At 47.5% G+C, this 21,738-nt stretch overlaps 1 protein-coding gene across 4 annotated transcripts in view; it reads left to right on the top strand.

Moving 5' to 3' along the window:
• Positions 1 to 8,777: 8,777 nt before the first annotated feature.
• Positions 8,778 to 21,738, top strand: part of DPF3 (double PHD fingers 3) — a 243,182-nt gene continuing 230,221 nt past the window's right edge. For all 4 annotated transcript variants that reach the window (XR_011432201.1, XR_011432199.1, XM_005605293.3 and 1 more), the window contains exon 1: positions 8,778 to 8,862. Coding sequence is in view for 2 of the 4 variants with exons in the window: in XM_005605293.3 (XP_005605350.1) it covers positions 8,831 to 8,862 (32 nt within the window). In the remaining 2 variants the exon portion in view is untranslated. The remainder of the gene's footprint in view (positions 8,863 to 21,738) is intronic.

Here is a 21,738-nt window from a genome sequence, read left to right as displayed (position 1 = left end):
CCTCAAGAAGAAACCCTGTATCCTTTAGCTCTCACCCTCCTGTTCCCCTCTACCTGCCCCTCCAGCCCTAATCTACTTTCTGTCTCTATGGATGTCCCTATTCTTGACTCTCGTGTAAACGAAATCATTTTTTTTGTGACTGACTTCTTTCACATAGCACAATGTTTTCAAGATTCATCCATGTTGGAGCGTGTATCAGTACTCCATTCTTCTCTATGGCTGAATAACGTTTTATTGTACAGATACACCACCTTTTGTTTATCCATTCTTCAGTATAATGGACATCTGAGTGTTTCTACCTTTTGGCTAATGCTACTATGAACATTCATGTACGAGTTTCTGTGTGGACATACGTTTTCACTTCTCTAAGATATATACCTAGGAGTGGCATTGCTGGGTCATATGGTAACCTATGTTTAATTGTTTGCAGAACTACCACACTGTTTTCCAGGGCAGCTGGACCATTTTACAATCCCACCAGCAGTATATGAGGGTTCTGATTTCCCCGCATCCTCACCAACTCTTGTTGTCATTTGACTTTTTGATTCTTGCCATCTTATTGGGTATGAAGTACAGATTATTATTATTTTTTGTCGTTGAGGAAGATTCACCCTGAGCTAATATCTGTTCCAGTCTTCCTCTATTTTGTATGTGGGTTGCTACCACAGCATGGCTGACAAGTGGTGTAGGTCCACACCCGGGAACCAAACCCATAAACTCGGGCCACTGAAGTGGAGCATACCAAACTCAACCAGCACGCCATGGGGCCAGCCCCAGTACAGATTATTTTAATACGGTGGGATTTATATCACTAGATATAGTTACTTGTGCTTTTATTTATTCTCTCAACTACCAATGATTGTCTAGTAGGCCTTGGGCCAGGATCTGGAGATTTAAAGGTGCCACACCTGCCCTCCACATCTTGCAGAGTAGGGAAACAGAAAATGAGATGCACCAAAATACAAATATTTTAACACAGCTATGGATAAAACTCTGCGAAAGCCAGAAGTAGTAAGTGATTGATTTGAGATCCATTTAATCTGCATAGGTTTAAATTCAAGCCACTAGATAGGTAAGATTAAAATATTTAATATCAGCTTTATAAAAAGCCTTTCTCGAAACACAATGGCTTCCAGGGTCATTGTTAGTGAGCCCTCTTATGTCCAGAAAACAGCCTTGGTTTTCAGAATGGTCATTCAGTTTTAATTCTTACGACATGGCAACTAAACAAATTTTTGTCTATTGTGCAGGGATAAAATAAGTTGATCGATGAGAATGGAGAATATTTGGTGACTTTGGGAATCCAGGTACCAAAATAAATTTCATTTCTTGCCTAGACCTTAATAATCCCATTTCATTGGAATTTTGCTTTTTTTCTTTACCAGAACCAATTGCTTCCGTTTTGTCTCTTCTCCTAGTCAGCCCCACCTCACTCATTTCCCCTGCTCGATTCCTCTATCATTATTTTCTCTGGGGTTCAGGACCCTCTGGACTCTGCTTCTGTCCCAGAATCCAATGCTGCATTGGAGAAAGTTATCCTCAGGCTGGCTGCCCTTGTTGGCTTTGATGCATTGAAAATGCATGGGGTCCTCTGTGGACTTCAGGAGCATTTTCTCACCTTCCTTTTTCCTCTTGAGTAGAGTAAACATGGAACTGAGGTCCTTTTGTAGCTATGCAGGCCGGAGTTCATCGCCGAGAGCTGTCAGAGAATAGAAAACATGTGCCGTAATTCAACAGGCCTCTGTCCCCCTCTTTGCCAGAGTGTGGGACATTTTAGGTCCTGTGGCTTCTGTCCATCTCTCCTGCTTGTGAGAACACCTATTTTTATATGGTGGTGTAAATATCTGCAGAACCACCAGACGCAACACGCTCTCCCGCGCTTGGCTCTCAGACTTCTCCTGGATGAGTCCTGCCTAATGACAGGGTAGAGCCTGAGGTCATGTCAATGGCGTGAGTGAGGGAGACAGGTGCCTCAGACGTCACCACACTTAAAGCTGTACCCTGCAGAAGGCGCTCTTTGGGGGCTCTCGGGGCAGCCACTTTTGCAGATGGGAAGAAGTTTCTTTATGCAGGAAATGGCCAAGGGGGTGAATTTATTTCTTTATACGTGCATACAGTCTTAAGGGAAATTGGTTCATTTATGTCTTGGTCCCAACATGGTTACTCCCCATGGTGGTAATGGTCGAAGGTTTTTTTTTCTCTGCTCCATTCTGGCCCTCTCTGCAGGAGGACCTTGCCAGTGGCTTTGATCCAGGATGTCAGATATGGTGTCCACGTGGATGGGCCTAGGGAGGACTTGGAAAATTCGGACTTGGCAGGTGGAGGAGGGCATCAGAGAGAGGAGTTAGCTATCTTTAAAAGACAGACACGGCGAGCGCTCTCTAACCAGTGGCTCTATCAGGAAGACAAAGAGAGGCCCACTTGTGATTGTCTGGCATTAGTGAGGGAGGAGACGGGCTGGGGCCCCTCCTCAGGGCGGGCTGTGATTACTCCGTGTGATTTGAGTGGAGAAAGCTCCTGTATAAAAATATCCCCTCCGCTGCCTTTCCTGGTGCCTGAGATTCTAATCAAGCCACTGCTGCTGCGTGCCTGTGTGAGTGTGTACCGTGTATCTCGTGAAGTCTTGATCCCTTCCTTGTGAAGGTTTTGGGGGTGTCCTAGAATCCACTCTTTAGACTCAACTACCCAGAAGGGAGACTCCTTTAAGCCGATTCTGAGCGCGCCCTGAGTGAAAGGGTGGGGATTAGCGGGAAGGTGGAGCCCCTAGAGAAAGGAAAAGCCAGAGGAGGAGGACTTAAGAGAACCCCAGCCTAGGTCACTGCTCCCCCAGAAGAAGAGATTTATAGCAACATTGGGGGAGGTTGGGGGATGGGGGATTAAGGTCTTCCAGTAAGGCCAGCGCTCTCCCTCAATAGAATGTCCTAGGGCTTCACTGGCCTCCAGCCTCCAGGCATCGGCCTTGACTTCATGTTTCTCTAGTTAAGTGGAGCCAACTGATGTCATTTCCAGGATCCAGAAACCTGGCATCATCCTAGGCCCCTCCCGTCTCCCTCAAGCCCACTACAAGTTCGCCTCCAAGTCCTGCAGGGTCTACTTCCTTAGAAATCACTGATTCTGCCCCTTATCTTCACCCAGACGCCGGAGCCCACAGCAGATTCCCAGACCCCCGGTTTGGCCTCTCTCCCACCCACGGTCATGCGGCTGCTGAAATGAGCTTTCTAAAAGGCAGCCCCTTCATTTGCACCCCCAGCTGAAAATGTTTCAGTGTTGCCTGATTGCCTTCTGGATGAAACTCCACATCTCTTAGCTTTGGCAGCCCCTCCTTGTCTCTCCAGCTTTTTCTGTCTCACTGGTCACCCTGCAACTACCTTCCTACCAGAGGGAGCCCTTGAAATCATAATGCCCTCTCTCACTTCCCCAAAGACTTTATATGTGCTGCCACCTCTGCAGGGACATCTTTCCTCCTACAGGTCATTTGGCACTCAGCTCAGGCATCGTCTCTTCTAAGAAGACAACCCTGGCCTCCCTGTCTGGTTGCTGTGTCTCGTCCAACCCCACAGTGTTCTCTGTTCCTCAGCCACATTGCTCTGCATTGTCACCTCCTGCTCCCCCCCCCCCCCTTCAAATGAGTCCTTTAAAGGTGGGGACTGTCTTAGGTTTCTCTATGCCACAAGGCCCAGCAGAAAGGGGGCATGGCGGCACAGGGTAGGGAACCTACAAGTATTTTCTGTAAGAGTTAGCTGTTCTTAGATTGTGTTTTGGGTCTGAAAGTCCTTTCAACCCTTGGCTCATTTCTGAAATCGACCCAACCAAGGCCCAAATTAAATGTGCCCTTCTCCATGAAGCCTTTCCCTCCCATAACGTGAGAGGTACTTGCTTCCTCCACGGAGGTTCCTTCACATATATCATTTCTCCCTTGTTTTATACCAATTTGTCAAAATCTCGATACCATAAAACCTTGAAAACCCAAAGGAGTGAAGGCACTCAGTAAAACCCAAGGATGCATCCATTGGATTACGGGCACCATGCCAGGGAAAGGAGAGACTGGCTGGGCAGGCCACTTTTCCCTTTAAGTCACATCAAGTAAATACGCTGCTTGCTTGTGGGGGTGGGCCTACAATCTTTATTCTCTCTCCAGATGGATGGGAATTGCTTTTTGAGCGTTGTTTCCATGTCTGGTTTGTTTTTATTTCACCACCTGTGCCCAGTACAATGCCTCCGTCACAGAAAGCCTTCAATGGACGACTGAATGAATGAACTGAGGTAGCGGGAAGCAGCGAGCGTTGGTTTTTATTCGATTCTACCCTGAAACAAGAGGTTTCAGAGGTCTGGTCCTAGGAGCATCTCCCGTACCCAGACTTTGATTTTTTTTCTATGCTTTGACATTTTGTGAAGAGAGTAAGAACCCCTCCACCCACATCCCCAAGAAGGGAGAAAACCAGATGGCAGGTTTGGTGCCCGCTCTTCAGCTCAGTGCCTAGAAGATACCAAAGCTGGTTGTGGATCTCAGGGAACCAGCATGGCCGACCAGCTGCAAGGCCGTGACTCATTGTTCTGTGGATGAATGGAGGGATTGTGGGGGAGCTTGTCCTCGTTTTTTAAATACCCACAGGACTTCAAACTCCTTCAGCTCCCAGAGCCCGCCAGGAACTGCATTCATTTTGGATGGCTTTTGGGGCACACTTCCTCTTTCAAAGGAACTCTTCGGCTGTTTGTGAGTTCTGCATCTTCTTCCCTTCTCTCTCTTATTTCTATGTGGCTTAACAAAGTCAGCTGGAAAGGTTGACAGTTGTTACAGAAATGCCATTCTTCCCTGCTTCTGGGTGGGCATCTTCTCATAGCTTTGACTCATTGTCTGCTGGAACAGTCTTCAAATTTTTTAAGAGAAAATAGATTTGGGTGCCCTTTGTGGTTCAGACACTGGGGTCCTTAGTCACCCATCTAATGTTCCTTTGGATGGGTGGCGTTAAACACAGGCTTGAGTTGGACCAGAGAGTTTTGCTTACTGATGTCAAGGTTGAATTTGAGAAGGCGACACAGGATGGATTAACATGAGTGAGAAAGGCTTCACCCTTTTCTCTCATCACACACACAGTCTTGAGCAATGTCATACAATAGAAATGCAACACAAACCCCCTGAGTAACTTTAAATTTCCTAGTAGCTGCATTAAAAAAAGTAAAAAGAAACAGGTAAAATTAGTTTTAATAACATTTTTTTAATTGAATCCGGTGTTGTCATTTAAATTCAAAATACTGTCATTTCAACACGTAATCAATAAGAAAATTATTAATGAGATATTTTACATTCTTTTTTATACTAAGTCTATGAAATCCAGTGTGTATTTTACACTTATAGCACATCTTGATTCGGACTAGCCACAATTCAAATGCTTAGTAGGCACGTGTGACTCATGGCTCCCATATTGGACGGCCTGGCTCTGGACTCTCTTGGTGGGGTGGGGAAGTGGTTGCTCTGGGCCCACTCGGCCCTCCAAATTAAGCTACCTAACCAGCAAACTCGAGATCAAGGTGATGGGGAGGGATGGAGTGTATTCAAATATATGAACATCTATAGAGCTTTAGAGATGGGATTTTAAAAGTGTCTTGATATCATAAACAGCAAGAGGACATTTCTGGGGTTTAAGTAGTTCTATGACCCCCTAACTGAAACAGTCATTTATTATTTTGTTCTCAGCAAAGTTGTTCTTTGCTCACTCTTCTTGGTTTAATGAGTTTAAAAAACTACACTTGGGGCTGGCCCCGTGGCCGAGTGGTTAAGTTCGCGCACTCCGCTGCAGGCCGCCCAGTGTTTCCTTGGTTCGAATCCTGGGCGCGGACATGGCACTGCTCATCAAACCACGCTGAGGCAGCGTCCCACATGCCACAACTAGAAGGACCCACAACGAAGAATATACAACTATGTACCGGGGGCTTTGGGGAGAAAAAGGAAAAAAATAATAAAATCTTTAAAAAAAAAAACAAAACTAAACTTGATGGGCAATGTCACTTTTCAATACATCATTTTGTTCAGATCTCCTACATTCCTTATGCCAACAGGAAAGAATTGAATATCTGTACAAAAAACAATAATCAACACGTGTTGAGAGCTTGCTACTGGCTAGACCCTTGGCATGTGTTATCTCATCCAGCCCTGGAAAGAGCCATATGATCCTAGTTCTCTGATTATTGCCTTTTGTCAGATGAGGAAACCGAGACATTCGAGTTGCTAAGTAAACTCGCCCAAGATGACCCAGCTGACAAGTGGTGACATCAGGCAGGTGGCTGTCAGAGCTCACGCTGTGAACCATAGACAGCACTTCTTTGCAAAATTAATGTAAAATTTAACATTTTCCCAAACTGTTCAAAGTTCCTGTCTCCTTTAAACACATCTACTCTCAGCCTCCTTCCTTTTGAGCATTCTGGCAAAAAAATATGTGCCTTTTTGTGGGGTGGGCCTGGTACATTTTAAGACCTGTTTGCAAAGTTTGGCCTTATTGCAAAACAGTCAGGCCATCTGCAAATCGACAGATAGAACCTGCCTCACTGTAGCAAAATCTTTTTCGAGGGTATAAAAACTAAAGCTAAAATAATACCTCTTACAGGTCTTAGAACTGGCAAAAGGTAAATTCACAATCCTGTTCATTTAGAAGTCACACCTATATGGATAAGGCTAAAATGACATCCCACTAGGTTATAAAAAGCAAGGCTATCCTACTTAAAAAAAAAAAACCCTATCTTTAACTGATTATTTTTTTAATTCAGTCATTGTAAAATGTAACAAATGTTTAAGTTCTGGATTAAAATTTCTCAAAGTGAAGACAGATCTGGTGTGCCCTTTTCAGGCGTGCCAGACAGTTAGGAATTATGCTGGTTTCTGCATCTGGGCCTTAATTCAATAAACGATCATACTTGCTTAGAGTATATACACTTCTCTTGAATATGTAATATAAATTTCTTTTCCCTGCTCCTAGTAAATTGCAAGCCTTGTTCAGGGCAGGCTCTGCATTTCCTACTTCCTTTATCAAGCTCCGGATATTAAAATATGCTGTTGTTTTCCAATCTGAATTGCTGTGCTTTTGCTATCTCAAGGAGGTTGTTGAGAGTTCTGACTGATACTTCAAACTCATACTTATGTGTCAGAATATAGTGCTTGCTTTTTAATGTTGTCAGGGCCCATCCCAGGCAAGGTACTAGCTTTTGAACCAATGACAAATTCATGAGGAAGATATTTTTCCAATTTTGATTTTAGAAAAGTGGATAACTTTTTTCAGACTGCAGGATGCTGTGCAAAGACATGAGCAAGCAATCTCTAGAACTTGCCTCTGCTATTAACTAGGCAGAAAGAAGGGGTCACAAACTTCAAGTGTATTACAGACGTACTGATTCAGCCCTGTATTGTTTATCTGTAACTCTAACAGGTATGGAGTTGAACTCTGAAAGTTCTGGAACTTTTAAAAAATTTTATTTATTTTATTCATTGCCTTGAGAGGAGCGCTGAGGAAGGAAGTGAGAGGGCACAGCTTTGAAGAAGTGGCAATTTGGCATCTCCTCTCCTCCCTTTCACCCCTCCCCCACTATCTTAGCTATTTGACCTGATTAAACAACTTTGGGATGCTAGCCAGATTCCCGTATGCTAACGAGGCCGCTATTCATGATTTAGTGCGATTTCATCCGCCCGGAGCTGCCCGGCTGCCCAGTGGAAGCCTGGCTTCGCAGAAGTTTCCAAATTTTGTCTGGGGCTTGTCAGTGAGGAGCTCACACTGACTTGAGGCAGCCAGACTCTGAACGCTCGGGCCACACTGGATTATTCAGGAGCAAATTCTTTTCACCTTCTATCTCAGTAGTGAGAGGTGACGCCAGAATCGCGTGTGCTACTCCCGGAAAGAGACTCTGGCAACACCCAGTCTAGGTTCTACAACTTCTGTTTAGTTACTCGCTTTGATAGTAGCAGAAAGCGTTTCCAAAAGTTTTCTTAAACCTCACCTACCCCTAAGCCCAAAGGCCAGAGCGCCAGGTCCCCCTTTGGCTCCCCAGTCGGTCGGAATCTGATCATTTCCGAAGTTTCTGGTGTGTCCGTAGAACAGAAGAGGTGGTAGTGGCGAACCGCGCAGAGTGACCACCGCGCATTACGTAACGAAAAGCTGTGGCTGCGGGAGGGAGCGAGCCTGACATTGAGACATTCCAGGGGGAGGGGAGTTGCTGTCCTGGAGTCGCCAGGAACAGCGGCGGCAGTTCCAAGAAACCGAGAGAGGTAGGTGGCCGAGATAAAGAAAACACGTTGGGAATGAGAATATGAACAAGCCGCAGGACCCAGAGCATTAGCAGAAACGGCAGGACACGTGTAGTAATTTGTTAGACGAAACGGCAGCCTTCCAACTTTTGCATGGGAATAAGGGAATTTGCCCTTTGCGGGATTAAAAATGTAACAGCAAAACTAAAAGCTAATGAATGGGGGTTCGGTGGTTTGTTGGCAATACTTAAATATTTCTGTCCAGGAGCGCAAACTCTCTGCAGTTATTTAGAAAGCAGGGACTCAAACCAAACTAGAATACTCTCCCGTGCGTCTCCACGTTCCCCAATCCGAAAAGGAGCCGCTCGCACGGTACTGCCCCTTTAAGACCTGCTCGCTCTCGGGCTCTACAAAAGGGAGTGACCTCTGGGCTTTGACAGCTCCCCTAATAACTACCACCGTGCAGGCCCCGCCCACCTGGCGACCAGCCGCGCCGATTGGCCGGCGGGCCGGTATCCCGTGCTCTGATTGGCTCGCCGCTTCCCCTGAGCGAACCTTTAGAACTCTGAGACAGACAATATTCTGTTACATTGTAGCAAAATGGCGACTGTCATTCACAACCCCCTGAAAGCGTAAGTAAGACTAAAAAATGTACATATTCCGCGTGGTTTCAATATGAAAAAAAAGGCGCCTTCTGCGTGCCGAGCGCTGCCAATGCACCGCGCTCGCGGGCGCCTGCAGCCGCGGCGGGGCTTCTCGCTTTTCTTTCAGCTCTTACTTCTTCATCTTTTTTTTTTTCCCCCAACGCGCAGAAATGTCAGGAGATGCAATTAACACGAAGAAAATTGTTACAATTGCGTTCTGCTTAATTGGCGGACGGAGAGACGGGGGATACCCGCAGGGGAGCCAGGCGCTCCAGCGCTCTCCAGCTCCGGGGGTCGCGGGCAGCTCGGGGACGGCACGGTCCCCCGAGTGCCCGGCCTGGCCGGGCGGCGAGCGCGGCGCGGGGGGCGGCCGAGCGGGGGGCCGAGCGCCGGGCCGGGGACCGCGCGGGTGCACTTGGCTGAGCCCCGCGCCTCCGGAGCCCGCGGCCCCCGCCCCGCCGCTCAGTCCGCCGGGGCGAGCGGACCGCGGCAGCTCCGGAGTTTGCAGGGCGCTCTCCGCCTTCCGATCGCTCGCGGGGAGTTTGTGCAAACCTTCCGGAGTTGCGAGGACCGCCTGGGGAGCAGCGGGTCCCAGGAGCCCTGGGGCCCAGGTGGTTGCCCGGGGCTTTCCTGCCGGGGCAGCCCCCGGAGCGTGACGGCGCTCCGGGCGGTCGCCGGTGTGTCTGCGCGTGTTTGTGGGCGAATTGGCTGTAGTAAATTAACCACTCGGGTTAACTTGGGGTTGATCTGGAGGCAGGGAAGCTGCAGGTCTCATGAATGGTGTTCTCGCTTCCTCTGGGTGAAAAGCCGAGGCGGGCGGGGACGCAGCTTGGGGCTCTCCGCCCGAGCCCGCGGCGTCTGCTCCGGGCCAGCGCGAGGGGCAGGTGCCTCTGGCCGCCGCCGGGAGACTTTGAGCGGACGCCCGGATCCGGGACGGAGGGGGGCGGGCTGGGCGAGGACTCGCGGGGGCCAGTCCGCGGGTCCGACAGCCAATTCCTGCCTTCCTCCCTTCCTCCTCCTTTTCATCCTGGCGTCCTTCCTTCCTTCCTTCCAGTCGGTGGAACTGTTAAGCCGCCAAGTCCGCTCGCGATCGCGGAGCCGGGGGTGGCTTTGGAGAACGAGCGGCGCTCCAAAGGGGGTGCTCTTGGCGGAGATGATCGCAGAGGGGAGCTCCCTCCAGATCGCGGCGCGGCGTGGGTGGGGGTCTGCGCCCCTGGGGTCAGGACTTCTCGGCCGGGCTGGAAGCCGCGGGCGAGGGGAGGGGGAGGCGCGGATGGGGGGCGTTTCGTGCTGAATTCTCGCGGGCGCATGGCAGGTGCCAACCCAGGTTCTTTCACCTCAGCCCATCCGCGTCCGCATCCCCGGCTCCTCCTGGAGTTGAAAACCAGGTTCGCATCGGGGGGCGGCAGGGGGGTTCCTAATTCGAAGGAACACGCGGGGAGAATCGGGCGTGTTTGCATTAGCTTATCTCCCATCAGTAGTAAGGAAAAGGGTAGGGATGTCGCAAGTCTCGGAGTTTTTAATATATATATTAAAGCTGCCGTTAAGAGGACATTGGAAGCTGAGGCTGATCAGAGAGCAGCTCCTGGCTCCAGTTCTCGCTCGGAAGCTCGGATACACTGCACTTGAACGCCAGTGTTTCGCCCCAGAAAGAAAATGTTTTATGGCAGAATAAATAGGCGTAACTTCACCGCATCCTCGCTGCCTGTCGCTGCGCTGCCACATCGCTGATGCTGTGAGTTTCTACAGAACCCAAAGCTGATTTTCAGTCCCCTCATTTCCAGCCAAAATCACATAGCCGGGCTGATGCCACCTGGTAAACTCAAGTTAGAGAAATCTATTTCACATGTGCGCCGGGTTTGTTTCCTGCTGGGAAAGCGGTACCTTGTCACCCTGGAGCCCGCTCACGCGCGGGCGGGCGCAATCTCTCTACGCTCCAGGGTTACCCTGCTCGCTCCAGTTTTTGTTTTTGTTTTTTCGGCCGCAGGAAGGTGCGTGTTTGGGGAGGGTGTCTCTGTGTGCGTGTGTGTTTGGGATGGGGAGGGGCTAGAGGTGGGGGAAGGGACGGAGAAGCGGGTTGGTTATTGAAATTAGTTCTGAATTATTATACTTGTACTTTGTATAATTAGAAACAGTTGCGACGCGATGTATTTGTAATTCTGTGTCGCCACACACGCTAGCACACACACAACACAACCCCCCCGCCTGCTTTTTCTAGGTGGGAGTTGAGTGGTCGTTTATAATTAGCCGCTCCTTTTTGCATCTCAAACCCTTTCCCTGGGGGAGAGCGGGTGTAAACAATACCCTCCCCCGCTCTCCACCCCGACCCCCCCTCCCCCCCCAGCCGGGCCTCCTGCACCTTGGACGGTTTTTAAACTCCTAACCCAGGAGCGCACACGTTGTTACTGGGAGACCTACACCACCTGCCTTTATTTTTAAAAAGCAACTTGTTTAATAAAACATCTTATATATTTAATTTGTTTTTAAAAGTTGCTGATCAGGAAACAATACACATATGAATAAATTATGCATGGGATAAATTAGAACAAAGCTCAGAGACGCATCAAGCTCGAGGGATGGGTGGTGGTGTTGGGAGGAGGGAAGCAGGGAGAACGGTTTGGAGAGCTCTGTTTTTATCCTCCTGTGTCCCTCCTGACAATGAAACGGAGCTGAACGACATTAGCATTTTCTCTGTGTGCGTTGGGAGTCTCTCCCTCCCCTCCAAAAAAAAAAAAAAAAAAAAAAAAAGGCCAACGCCACGGTTGCCCCCTGGTTGCACAAAGGTTTCCTCTAGGCTTAGGGGATAAAGTGGTGGTAGGTGATGTGCTGGGAAGAAACAAGCTGAGGTTTTAGGCAACACCTCTGTAGGGCTCTGCCTACCCTGAGTAGGGACCATTTTTCATTATACTAGCTTTTTCCGCGTGGGACACTCTATAATTCAATACCTTAGGTAACTGGATGGCGCAATTTGAATCTCATTGCTTTGGGGTCTTCCTTAGGGCCCCAAGCTCCTGGAGCCACATCTCCTCTCTCAGCAGTTTGGCTTTCTTCCTGCCTGTCTTTGATCTCCCCTCAACTCCCTTTCTTGTTCCTCCTCCTTGTACCCTTCACCCCCTTCCTCTCTGAAGCTGACAGCTTGGCTTCTCTCTCTGTTGTCGCCTTTAACATCTTATTACTGCCCAACAGGGTGTTAGAGGCAGAAACAGGAGCTGCCTGGACTGATCAGATCACAAAGGGGACACGGCAGGTGGCCCCACAACCAAGCAGTCACATCTGGAGAAATAAAATTTAAAAGCATCGATGGTCAGGTACGATGTGTAAATGGGTATTACACATTATTTAATTTAGCAGCTACATTGTCTGAGCCTAGATGTGTGATGAGTCACCCTCAAATCTTACACATACAAGCAAGATAAGGGCTATATGGTGAAGTAAACACATGTAGGTAACATAAATACGGATTTGATAAAGGTCTGTGTATGTCAGTCAAGTAACATAGTTGTATTCTGGTTGATTTCTGCATACCTAGGAAACATAAGTCTTTTAATATAAATTCTAATCTTACTTGATATTCTAATTCGGGTAATCCACCCCCCCCCCCAAATCTGCTATCAACACTTTAAACAACTTACTCTTTTATTAAGTTATCAAAACCCTGGTTTGTATGCACTTAACTGGGAATGTCTGCCACCTTCTGCCAGACTTGATTATGTACATGTGTATCTATTATTATAACTGCCCGCTTAGAAAAGAATTACTGATATTAATTATTCCATATAAACCAACGGAGATTTACCTCAAGTACCTGTTTATAAAGAATGAGACCAGTAAATTATTTTGTCATGCTTATAACTGTGAACATACATGTACATAATTGTATTGAAACTTTCTTTTGTAAGGAATTTCCCTTGCTTGGAAGTATGTGTTTATATGTCCGTTTTATTGTTAAGGACACAACTCTCGGACAGGTACATATGCGTACTCAGCCAAGGTCAAACAGCAGGCGGTGTGTGTGATGGACTGCAAGTCTTCATCTCTTTATGCATTCTCTGATCTGGATACAGTGTAGTCTAATCTAAAGTGGATTTGTGTCTGTGAAAGTTGTGCAATTGTTGCCACTTAGACGCCAGACCTCACTTTTGCTGTGGCACTCAGTTTAGATATCCGAGAGGAGAGGGTGGGGGGACACATTCCTAGTTCTAATCTCCCCTAAGCTCTTTCTGTTGGGTTGGGGGAGTGTGGGTAGGTACTAAGTGGGGAACGTTGGGGTTGAGACTTTGTGAACTTGCTGCCTTTTATGGACATTATTTTAGCCCCTTATGAAAAAGGACCCTCAGACATTTTAAGCCAACAGATGCCTAAGAAGCACCTTCTCCATCTGCTTCTGGTTGCCACTGGAAAAAAGCTCTAAATTCTCCAAACTTCATTAGCACACATTATTTTTCAGCGGGAAGAATGTCTGGTTTTGACGAAATACCCATAAAGGATATTAATTTCTGCCAGAACCCAAGAGGAGTCATTGTCACAGGGTAAGCCTCTGAACATAGCCCAGCCTGTGGACCACCTGGGAGACTTCCAGAGATCGCCAGTGGAGTGGGAGCTGCTCGGATCCATAAGGTGGGCTGGAATTCAGAGGCAACTTAATTAGAGAGTTCTAATCTTCCTCTGTCTTTTTGGAATCATGCAGGTAGCTGGAATCTGGATACATCTGAGAAAGACTATAATGTCTAAAGCTGTTTCAGAGCCATCTGCTCAGATCAATGTACAAAATAAAATGCCACAGTCAGCATGCTTTGTTTTGAGCATGCACCAGAAACAGAATGGAAACTGAGGCTGAGGCTTCAGTTTTTGAAGTGCAGCCATGCTGATTGTAGTGGTTGGGGGCTGGGTCATAAAAAGGCACCAGAATCCAGGCCTGTTTATTATCCCAATCTCTGCAAAGTAACTTTTGTGGTTTTTGAGTGTTCTGAAAGTCACTATAAGACAGAAATGTAGCCAAATGTGGCAAGCCCCTGGCCAAAGAAATACCACAACCAGTGAGAGTTTCTGCCCAGCCATGGTTTTCCAGCAGGAGTCTGTGTAAGCATCACTCTAGCTTTAAATAGCCTTTAAATATGTAGGTATTTAACAAGGAAAGATAAAGAGGGGGTGGGGAGGGGGCGGGTGGTGAGTGGGGTGGGGGTGGGGAGGGGTAGGTGAGTGGATAAAACCACGGTGTGGTCTGGAACTCTGAAAAGATGATTGTTTAACAGCAAAAGAGACTGATATTGTGATCTATTGCAAGTTCCAAAGTTTTCTTTAGTTGTGTGAATGACTGCGGAGAGATGAGGTGTTGTGGTGTTTTTGTAATTTGTTTTTCTTATTGGTCCGGTTACTAGTGTTTCACAGTCTGTCAAACCATATGGATGAATGGAGCTAGCATCATAAAACTGTCACCAAGGAAGGTTTTTGAAGCCTGTGATTTGCATCAGAGTTTTAAAAGCAGTGGTTAGGAGGTGTTGGGGATGGAGTGGGGGTGGGGAGGGGAGAAGAGCAGACTGTGTTGAGAATTTCTGGGTTGTGTGTTTGTGAATAGTAGTAGTGGGGGCCGGGGGTGGTGAGAGAAGGCTTGAGGAGGCTAAGATTTAGGGGTTAAATTTGGAAGCAGGGAGGGGCGAGGGGATTATGCTCAGAGCTCCTAATAACGGGGTTCAAATAGCCTACGCTGAGTCCTCCACCACTCAGGCCTTGCTTCTGAGCCTGGGGGCAGTGATGGCCCATATCTAATGCCCCTTTTGCGCCCTCTCCTCCCTCTCCGAATTCAGAGACTGTGGGCATCTCAGGTTGCCGTGAAATGAGTTTTTTGTTGTTGTTGGTATGCACTTCGAAAATCTGCTGTTTGTGTGATCTGCAATTGGTAGCTCCACCAGAAAAGGTTTTCCAGTCCCCAGACTTGCACCTGCCATCAGCGTGGCCCTATCTCAAACTGTCTCGCTTCCAGGTTCGCTTCTCGCCAGTTCATTTCTTGTGTAGCTAAGAGGACTTCAGAGTGATGGAGGAGAAAAAGCTCAGGGAGGAGCTCTGTTCTCAGCCCTCCCGCCAACTAGCTGTGCGATCTTAGACACAGAACTTCTCTGAAACTCATATTCCTTGTCTTTAAGATGAGGGTGATGAACCTTGATTGCCAAAATTCCTTTCAAGTCAAAACTTTGTGGCTCTCACTGTGGTTAACTAGGACAAGGAGGACAGTTAGGGGCCAGAATTCGAATAATTCCTTGGTTTTTTTTTTTTCGACATTTTATTTTATCCTTTTTCTCCCCAAAGCCCCCCGTTACATAGTTGTATATTCTTCGTTGTGGGTCCTTCTAGTTGTGGTATGTGGGACGCTGCCTCAGCGTGGTTTGATGAGCAGTTCCATGTTCCCGCCCAGGATTCAAACCAATGAAACACTGGGCTGCCTGCATCGGAGCACGCGAACTTAACCAGTCGGCCACAGGGCCAGCCCCTAATTCCTTGTTTTTAAAGTATGGCTCTAAAGAGGAGTAATTAATGCTGGGAGGCTGTTGAGTCTTGTCACGTTGTGCTACCACTTGGGGTTCTAACTGAGATGGAACTTCCTCTCCCTTCTCAGAGCCTGAGGATGAGGACCAGGTGGTGGGCCATGTAGAATGTGGGCTTTTCTTCTGATTCTCTCTCTCTCTTTTTTTTTTAAAAAGATTGGCACCTGAGCTAACATCTATTGCCAATCTTCTTTTTCTTTCCTTCTTCTTCTCCCCAAAGCCCCCCAGTACATAGTTGTAGATTTTTAGTGGTGGGTCATTCTAGTTGTGGTATGTGGGACGTGCCTCAGCATGGCCTGATGAGTGGTGCCACGTCCAGGCCCAGTATCCGAACCTGTGCAACCCTGGGCTGCCGAAGTGGACCATGTGAACCCAACCACTTGGCCACGGGGCCTGCCCCCTGATTCTCCCTTTTGAACTCTTTCCTTTTCTTTAGCTCTCCAACCAGAGGATGGAGAGAGGAAAGAGCAGTGGGAAGACTAATTGGCCTATTGCTGTTTAGAAGCATTCTGGTAAACTTTCTGGTTGTGGAAAAGACTGGAATTGCTGAGAACATCTGTCTTTTTCTTCCTCTTTTCTTTATGTGGAGGGAGAATCGGAACCAAACAAAAGATTTTGCTCCCCTGGATTTCACTTATCCACAATCTCCCTGGACCTGCCCTCTTCTCCACCGCGGCACCCATCCCAATGAAAGTGGAAATAAACTGCTCATTTAGCTTCCATGTGGGCCACTGCAGAGGCCTGGCTGTTCAGCAAGCTAAAGTAGCTGGACCTGTACTGATGTCTCACTGAGCTGCCTCTAGTGTACCCCGTGTTACTGCTGAGAAAACGGAGGTGCCCAGCAGACCCACAGGCTGGCCATACCCATGCGGGTATTAGCAGTCTCTAAATTGGAATTCACTGCCTCTTCTTCAGTGACATGCCTGCAGCACAGCCCAGATGCCTCTGGGGGCATTATTATCAGGTTTTCCTTTGGTTGAAAGCTCCCTTTGCAGTTTTCTACAAGCCTAAAGAAGGAAGAGGGGATTACAAAACCCATCAGAGAATTCACAGAAGCCTAAATTGTGAGATTTAGGCAAAATGGGGGTGGGGTGGGGAGGACAGCCTGAACTCCAGCAGACAGGGAAATTCCTTAATTTCTTTTTCTAGTTGTGGTAATATATACATAACATGTATATGTAACATTTATCACATGTAAATGTACCATTTTAATGATTTTTAAGTGTACAGTTCAGTGGCACTGAGTACATTCATAATGTTGTGCAACCATCCATACTATCCATCTCTGGAATTTTTTTTGTTATCCCAAAAAGGAACTCTATACCCATTAAATAACTCCCCATTCCCCAACTCCAGTCCCTGGTACCCATCATTTTCCTTTCTGACTGTATGAATTTGTCTATTCTAAGTAGCTCATATAAGTGGAATCATACACTATTTGTCCTTTTGTGACTAGTTTATTTTGTTTAGCATAATATTCCCAAGGTTCATCTATGTTATAGGATGTGTCAGAATTTCCTTCCTTTTTATGGCTGAATAATATTCCATTATATGTATATGCCACACTTTGTTTATCCGTTCATCCATTGATAGACACTTCCATTGCTTCTGCCTTTTGGCTATTGTGAATAATGCTGTTATGAACAGGGCATAAGTAGCTGTTTGAGTCCCTGCTTTCAATTCTTTTGGGTATCTGCCTAGATTCCCTTCATTTTCAGACTTTAAAATTCAGGGACTACATTTCTAGATAGTATGGGCAACCCCCACCTTATAAACTTACAGAAAACTACTGATCATATCAGTATCATAGAATTCAGCCTCTTTATCCCCCCTTCCCTGTAGGAATACAATTATTTTTTGGGGTAAATGCCAGGAACCCAGACTCACTTCTCTCATCCCCAGCCACAAGGATTGCCTTCCCCATATCCCCCCTCCCCTTGAGGACAAGGACTCCACGTGGGGTCAGGGTTTGGGTTTGGGGAGGCCCCAGGAGTGCAGGAGGAGTCATTACCTGGTGAGTCTTGGAGGGAGGGTTTCCTGGGCTGAGTGGAGGCAACAGGGGGTCGAGGGAGCACCTTGGATGACAGGTAGCTTGGAAGTCAAGAGTTGGTAGATCGGGCCTATCTTTGCATAGGGTGAGAAGAGCTCTGTCTCCTTTCTCCTCTCTTCCCTGCACCCAGGCCTGCTTACCCCTCAAGGGGCCCAAAAGATATAGTGGATGTGAAAACATTTCAGAAGGTGTCAACTAAAAATGTGAGGTGTTACTAGGAGAACTACAAAGTTTCCTGGAGCTGCCTGAGGCTTCCTCAGAGTCAACAATATCTCATGTATTCAACATTACTATATTCAAACGAAAATAAAGGCAATGATTCTGGCGTTGTTTCCTAGGAAATGCAAAGCCCACTCATCCAGCTGTGTGTAAATAGCCCTGGGATCTCAGTGGGATTTTCCCGTAGTCTGGGTTTGAAATAGGTGAGAATACGAGCTCAGGGGAAGGCCTCGTTTCATTTCCCATTGTTGGCCCTGGGCTGAGTCCACCCTCAAAGTCAGAGGAGGCAGGAGCTGGCGGGCAGAGGGGAGCACTTTCCTGGAACTTGGGCTTCAGTCATCATCCAGTCTCTGACTCCGCCTCCTATCAAGAAGACTCCAGAGAGAGAGAGAGAGAGAGAGAGAGAGAGAGAGAGAGAAGAGGTGAAAGCCAGGGCTGGAGCTTAAACCTGCTAATGAACAAGGAGGGGATGCTGTTGACACAGGAAATCAGCGGCAAGGATTGATTCTTTATACAAAAGTAGACTATGGAGAGCACTGTGGCAGAGTCAGATCTGAAATCTCATAGCCACGTCCTGGTTGCCAGCCATGGGAATGCTTCAGATTCAGGCTTGCTGCGAAAACTACAACATTCCTTTACTTTATAAAAGCAAATTAAGTGAAAACGTCACCCCGCCTGCCATTATCCTCCACTAAGGACTCTTGTGTGTGTCTTTGCTGCCAGTCGAGCTCAATGAGAACTGTCTCGCCCTCTTCAGAGCTTTCTTCATCCTATCTGGGCCAGCACTGATTGCCAGCCTGTCCCTCAGAACTGAGCAGCCTAGTAACCTTCCTTCCTGCATGTGGGAGTGTCCACTCCAAGGAAGGCCTCCAGTCTGTCTGTTTCTCCTTCCAGACCCCTGTTCTTTGCGGGGCAAGGTAAGCCCTTGTAAACCAGGAGGCTGACTGCTCCCCTAGGCTTCTCCTGGGGAAACCACTGTGGTTGGGGGTGGGAGGCGGGGGAAGGGGAGGCAATGTGGTGCTGGGGCTGGGGGGAGGGCACGGTGGATGGGGTAGTGGGAGTGGAGAGAATATATTCTCTCCTGCTAATTATTTTCCCCGAGGACTTAGCCAATGCAGAACCATCTATTATCGTGGGAGCGCTCTATGGTGGTTCTGCCTGTGATGAATGCTAAGTGGAAACAAGCAAGAAAAATTAACAGGCGGCTGCTTCTGTCCACCTAATTAAAATGCATATCCAAATGCATAATTCCTTATGTTTCCCCATGCACACACTCCCCTTCCAATCCCAATTCTATGGAGGAGAAAAAAACACTTTCCCCCAATCATTTCTCTTGATTATATTTCCATCTCTTAGAACTGGAGGGATCCCTTAGAATAGAGAAGAAATAGAAGTTTTAGAATAACACTTCTAAAATTACTAGTTTTTTTTGTTTTGTTTTTTTTTTTACTGACATTGGGCCCGAATATTCTGAGCTGTTTTTTGTTTGAAAAGAAAAACAAAAACTTTATCTGACTGCCGAAAAAAGGGGGAAGGGAGGAAGTAGGGAAAGAAAAGGGGGGCGGGGGAGAAAGCAAGCAAGGAAAAGAAAAGTTCCCACCATTTCTGCTGACCTTTTAGTTTTGTGCTAAAAGTCTGGCTGGGATAAGCAGCGAGAATTTTGAAGGTCTTTCTTTCTCCTCTTCCTCTTTGTGCCTTTCCCTGACTTTGCACCACCTCCCTCAGCCCCCAAGATGAGCATAACCCAGGGGTTTGTAGAGCGATCTGAGAAGATGCATCTACCCGGGCAAGATCAGGTAGAGAGAAAAAACCAAAAGCCTCTGCATTTGGGGCAAGATCAGAGATGCTGACATCACAGTCCCCAAGATATTTTGAACGAAACAAACAAGACCTCTTCATCCTGATCTTCCTTCCTCTTCGTTCACTGATTATTTTCTCCCCCTCGGAAGAACAACTTTATTCAGTGGTCATCAAATATTTAATAAAACACAAAACTTAAGTCATGGTGTTCCATTTGACGTCACTGCCATCTCTGCGGTGCCCCCCTCCCTGGCCAGCCCCGCCTCCTGAAGCCCCTGGACTGCCCTCCACACAGCCCCAGCTGTTGATTTATCAGGGCCGGCTGGCTCAGCAGTGCATGGAGATTGCTTTTAATTAACTCTCTTCATTTTTCCCAATCTTCAGGGAGCAGCAGCCCTTTAATGATTTTAATATTTTATCTGGATTTATATCCGCCTTATTTGTTGTTGTTTGACTTAAGCATTTGTTCTTCCTGAATCGCTTCCAGACTGATCTATTTATTTGCCCTTTCTCCCCTGGTCCCCAAGACTTTTCAGCAGAAGAGGTGATGGGTTCCAAAGAAGGCCCAAGCTTTCTACCATCTGCGCAGGGAGAGACTCCACTCACTGCTGGCTGGTGCAATGGTTTGTCTTAGGAATCCCAGTCTCACCTGATTCTTAGCTGAAGGAGTTTCTAAGCTTTTCATTAAAAAAAAAAGATCTGGATTTTAGAGGGTTAGAGCTCTTTGCCTCTTTTGTGCTTGCTGCCTCTGGAAGGGAGCGAGTCGCCTGGGAGAGTTGGAGAAAAACTGCTCCCTGGGTTACCAGTTAGCTGTGTCTGGGGTCTGTCATCTTGCCCACATAGGTCAGTGGAGCTGTTGCAGGAATGGTGACTTTGGGGGCAGAGCTGGACGCAGGTGAAGTCAAATCTTTGTGCCACTTTATGCATCTTTAGATATGGCTAGGATCTGCTCAGGAACTGCTTGGAAGAGTAATTGCAGTGCAAAGAAAATAAGTCGGGTGCTGTAGACCGCTGTTAGGGATGTGCCGATGGAGTAACTTGCAGGGCTCAGGCGTTGGTTTACCACAACGTGATAGTGGTTTTGGTAATTAGGTCTTTGGAGCAGAAACCTGTGAGGAAAGGCTTACCTGTTAACAGTTTGAAAGAGGATGTGCAGGGCACCAGCTGCCTTCTCTCCCTGAGGCTGCCTTCTCCCTCAACCGTCAGTGCCCTGTTCCTGTGCCTGCTCCCTAGGGTGGGAAACCCACCGCCATCCTCACCCTTCCTGGCTTCCCCTTCCTGCCTCCTTTGGGCTGCAAAGTCTACTCCTCCCCCCAACAGCTCTAGAGAGCCCTGGCAGACAGACTTACATGGGGGCTGGTTTTCAGAACCAGCTTGTCCAGAAAATGCCCTTTTGGCATCTTGGTTTGGTGATGTGTCTTCAGGGTTACCTGTTGCTTGGCAACTGCCAACTACAGTTTGAGCCTGATGCAGGGATTGCAGTGGATTGCCCTGGGTGACTCGTAGCCACATTTAGGGACTTGGATTTGCAATCCTGGCTCTGGGAACATGAGGTTGGGAAGATATTCTTCCATGCGCCTTTATGGAAAGAAGTACTGTCTTTTAAAGTCTAGCCCCATGCATGGCACACAGTCAGTACACACAAATGTTTGTTTTGGTGATGAAAATGGAGATTTCTCCTCATCTCCTGGCATTCATCCTTTAGCTGTGCTAGTTCTGAAAACCTACGATATGTCAGGTACTAGGCTATACGCGAGCTACAGAGACCAAAACCATGGCTTCTACACCCCGGTCTAGTGTTCAGGCCACTCAATGTCCTGCTGAGTGTTTCTTCTTTACCTACCTTGATAATTGCAGACGCTTTTGAGAATCCTATGAAAGTTGGGGATCGTCCCCCCAGGAAAAATTCATATAGGTGTGAACATCTGCGGATGATTTTAAGGGGTTCACAGACCTTGAGGAGCCCAACATTGGGTGCCCTAGAGGTCCTTGGACTCCAGGTTAAGAACTTTAGAATGAGAGATGTGGGTAACTTGTTATCCTGAAAGGATGCTTCTGTTTCCCTGCTCAGAGAGCCAGCGCCCCTTATACTCCCCCTGCAGTCACACTAAACGGCTTGAGGCTCCTCCAGCCCCATCTTCTCCCAGATGTGCTTGGTGAACATCTACCTGCTCATCTCCCGGATGCTTCAAAGTCCCCTCTTCCCCAATAAAGCCCTTGCTGACCCTCGGTTAGAATTGGCCACATCTGCCCTTG

This window comes from Equus caballus, chromosome 24 (assembly GCF_041296265.1).
Source record: "Equus caballus isolate H_3958 breed thoroughbred chromosome 24, TB-T2T, whole genome shotgun sequence".
NCBI lineage: Eukaryota > Metazoa > Chordata > Mammalia > Perissodactyla > Equidae > Equus > Equus caballus.
Note: the sequence above shows the minus strand (reverse complement) of the source record. Positions and strands in the feature narration are given on the sequence as shown.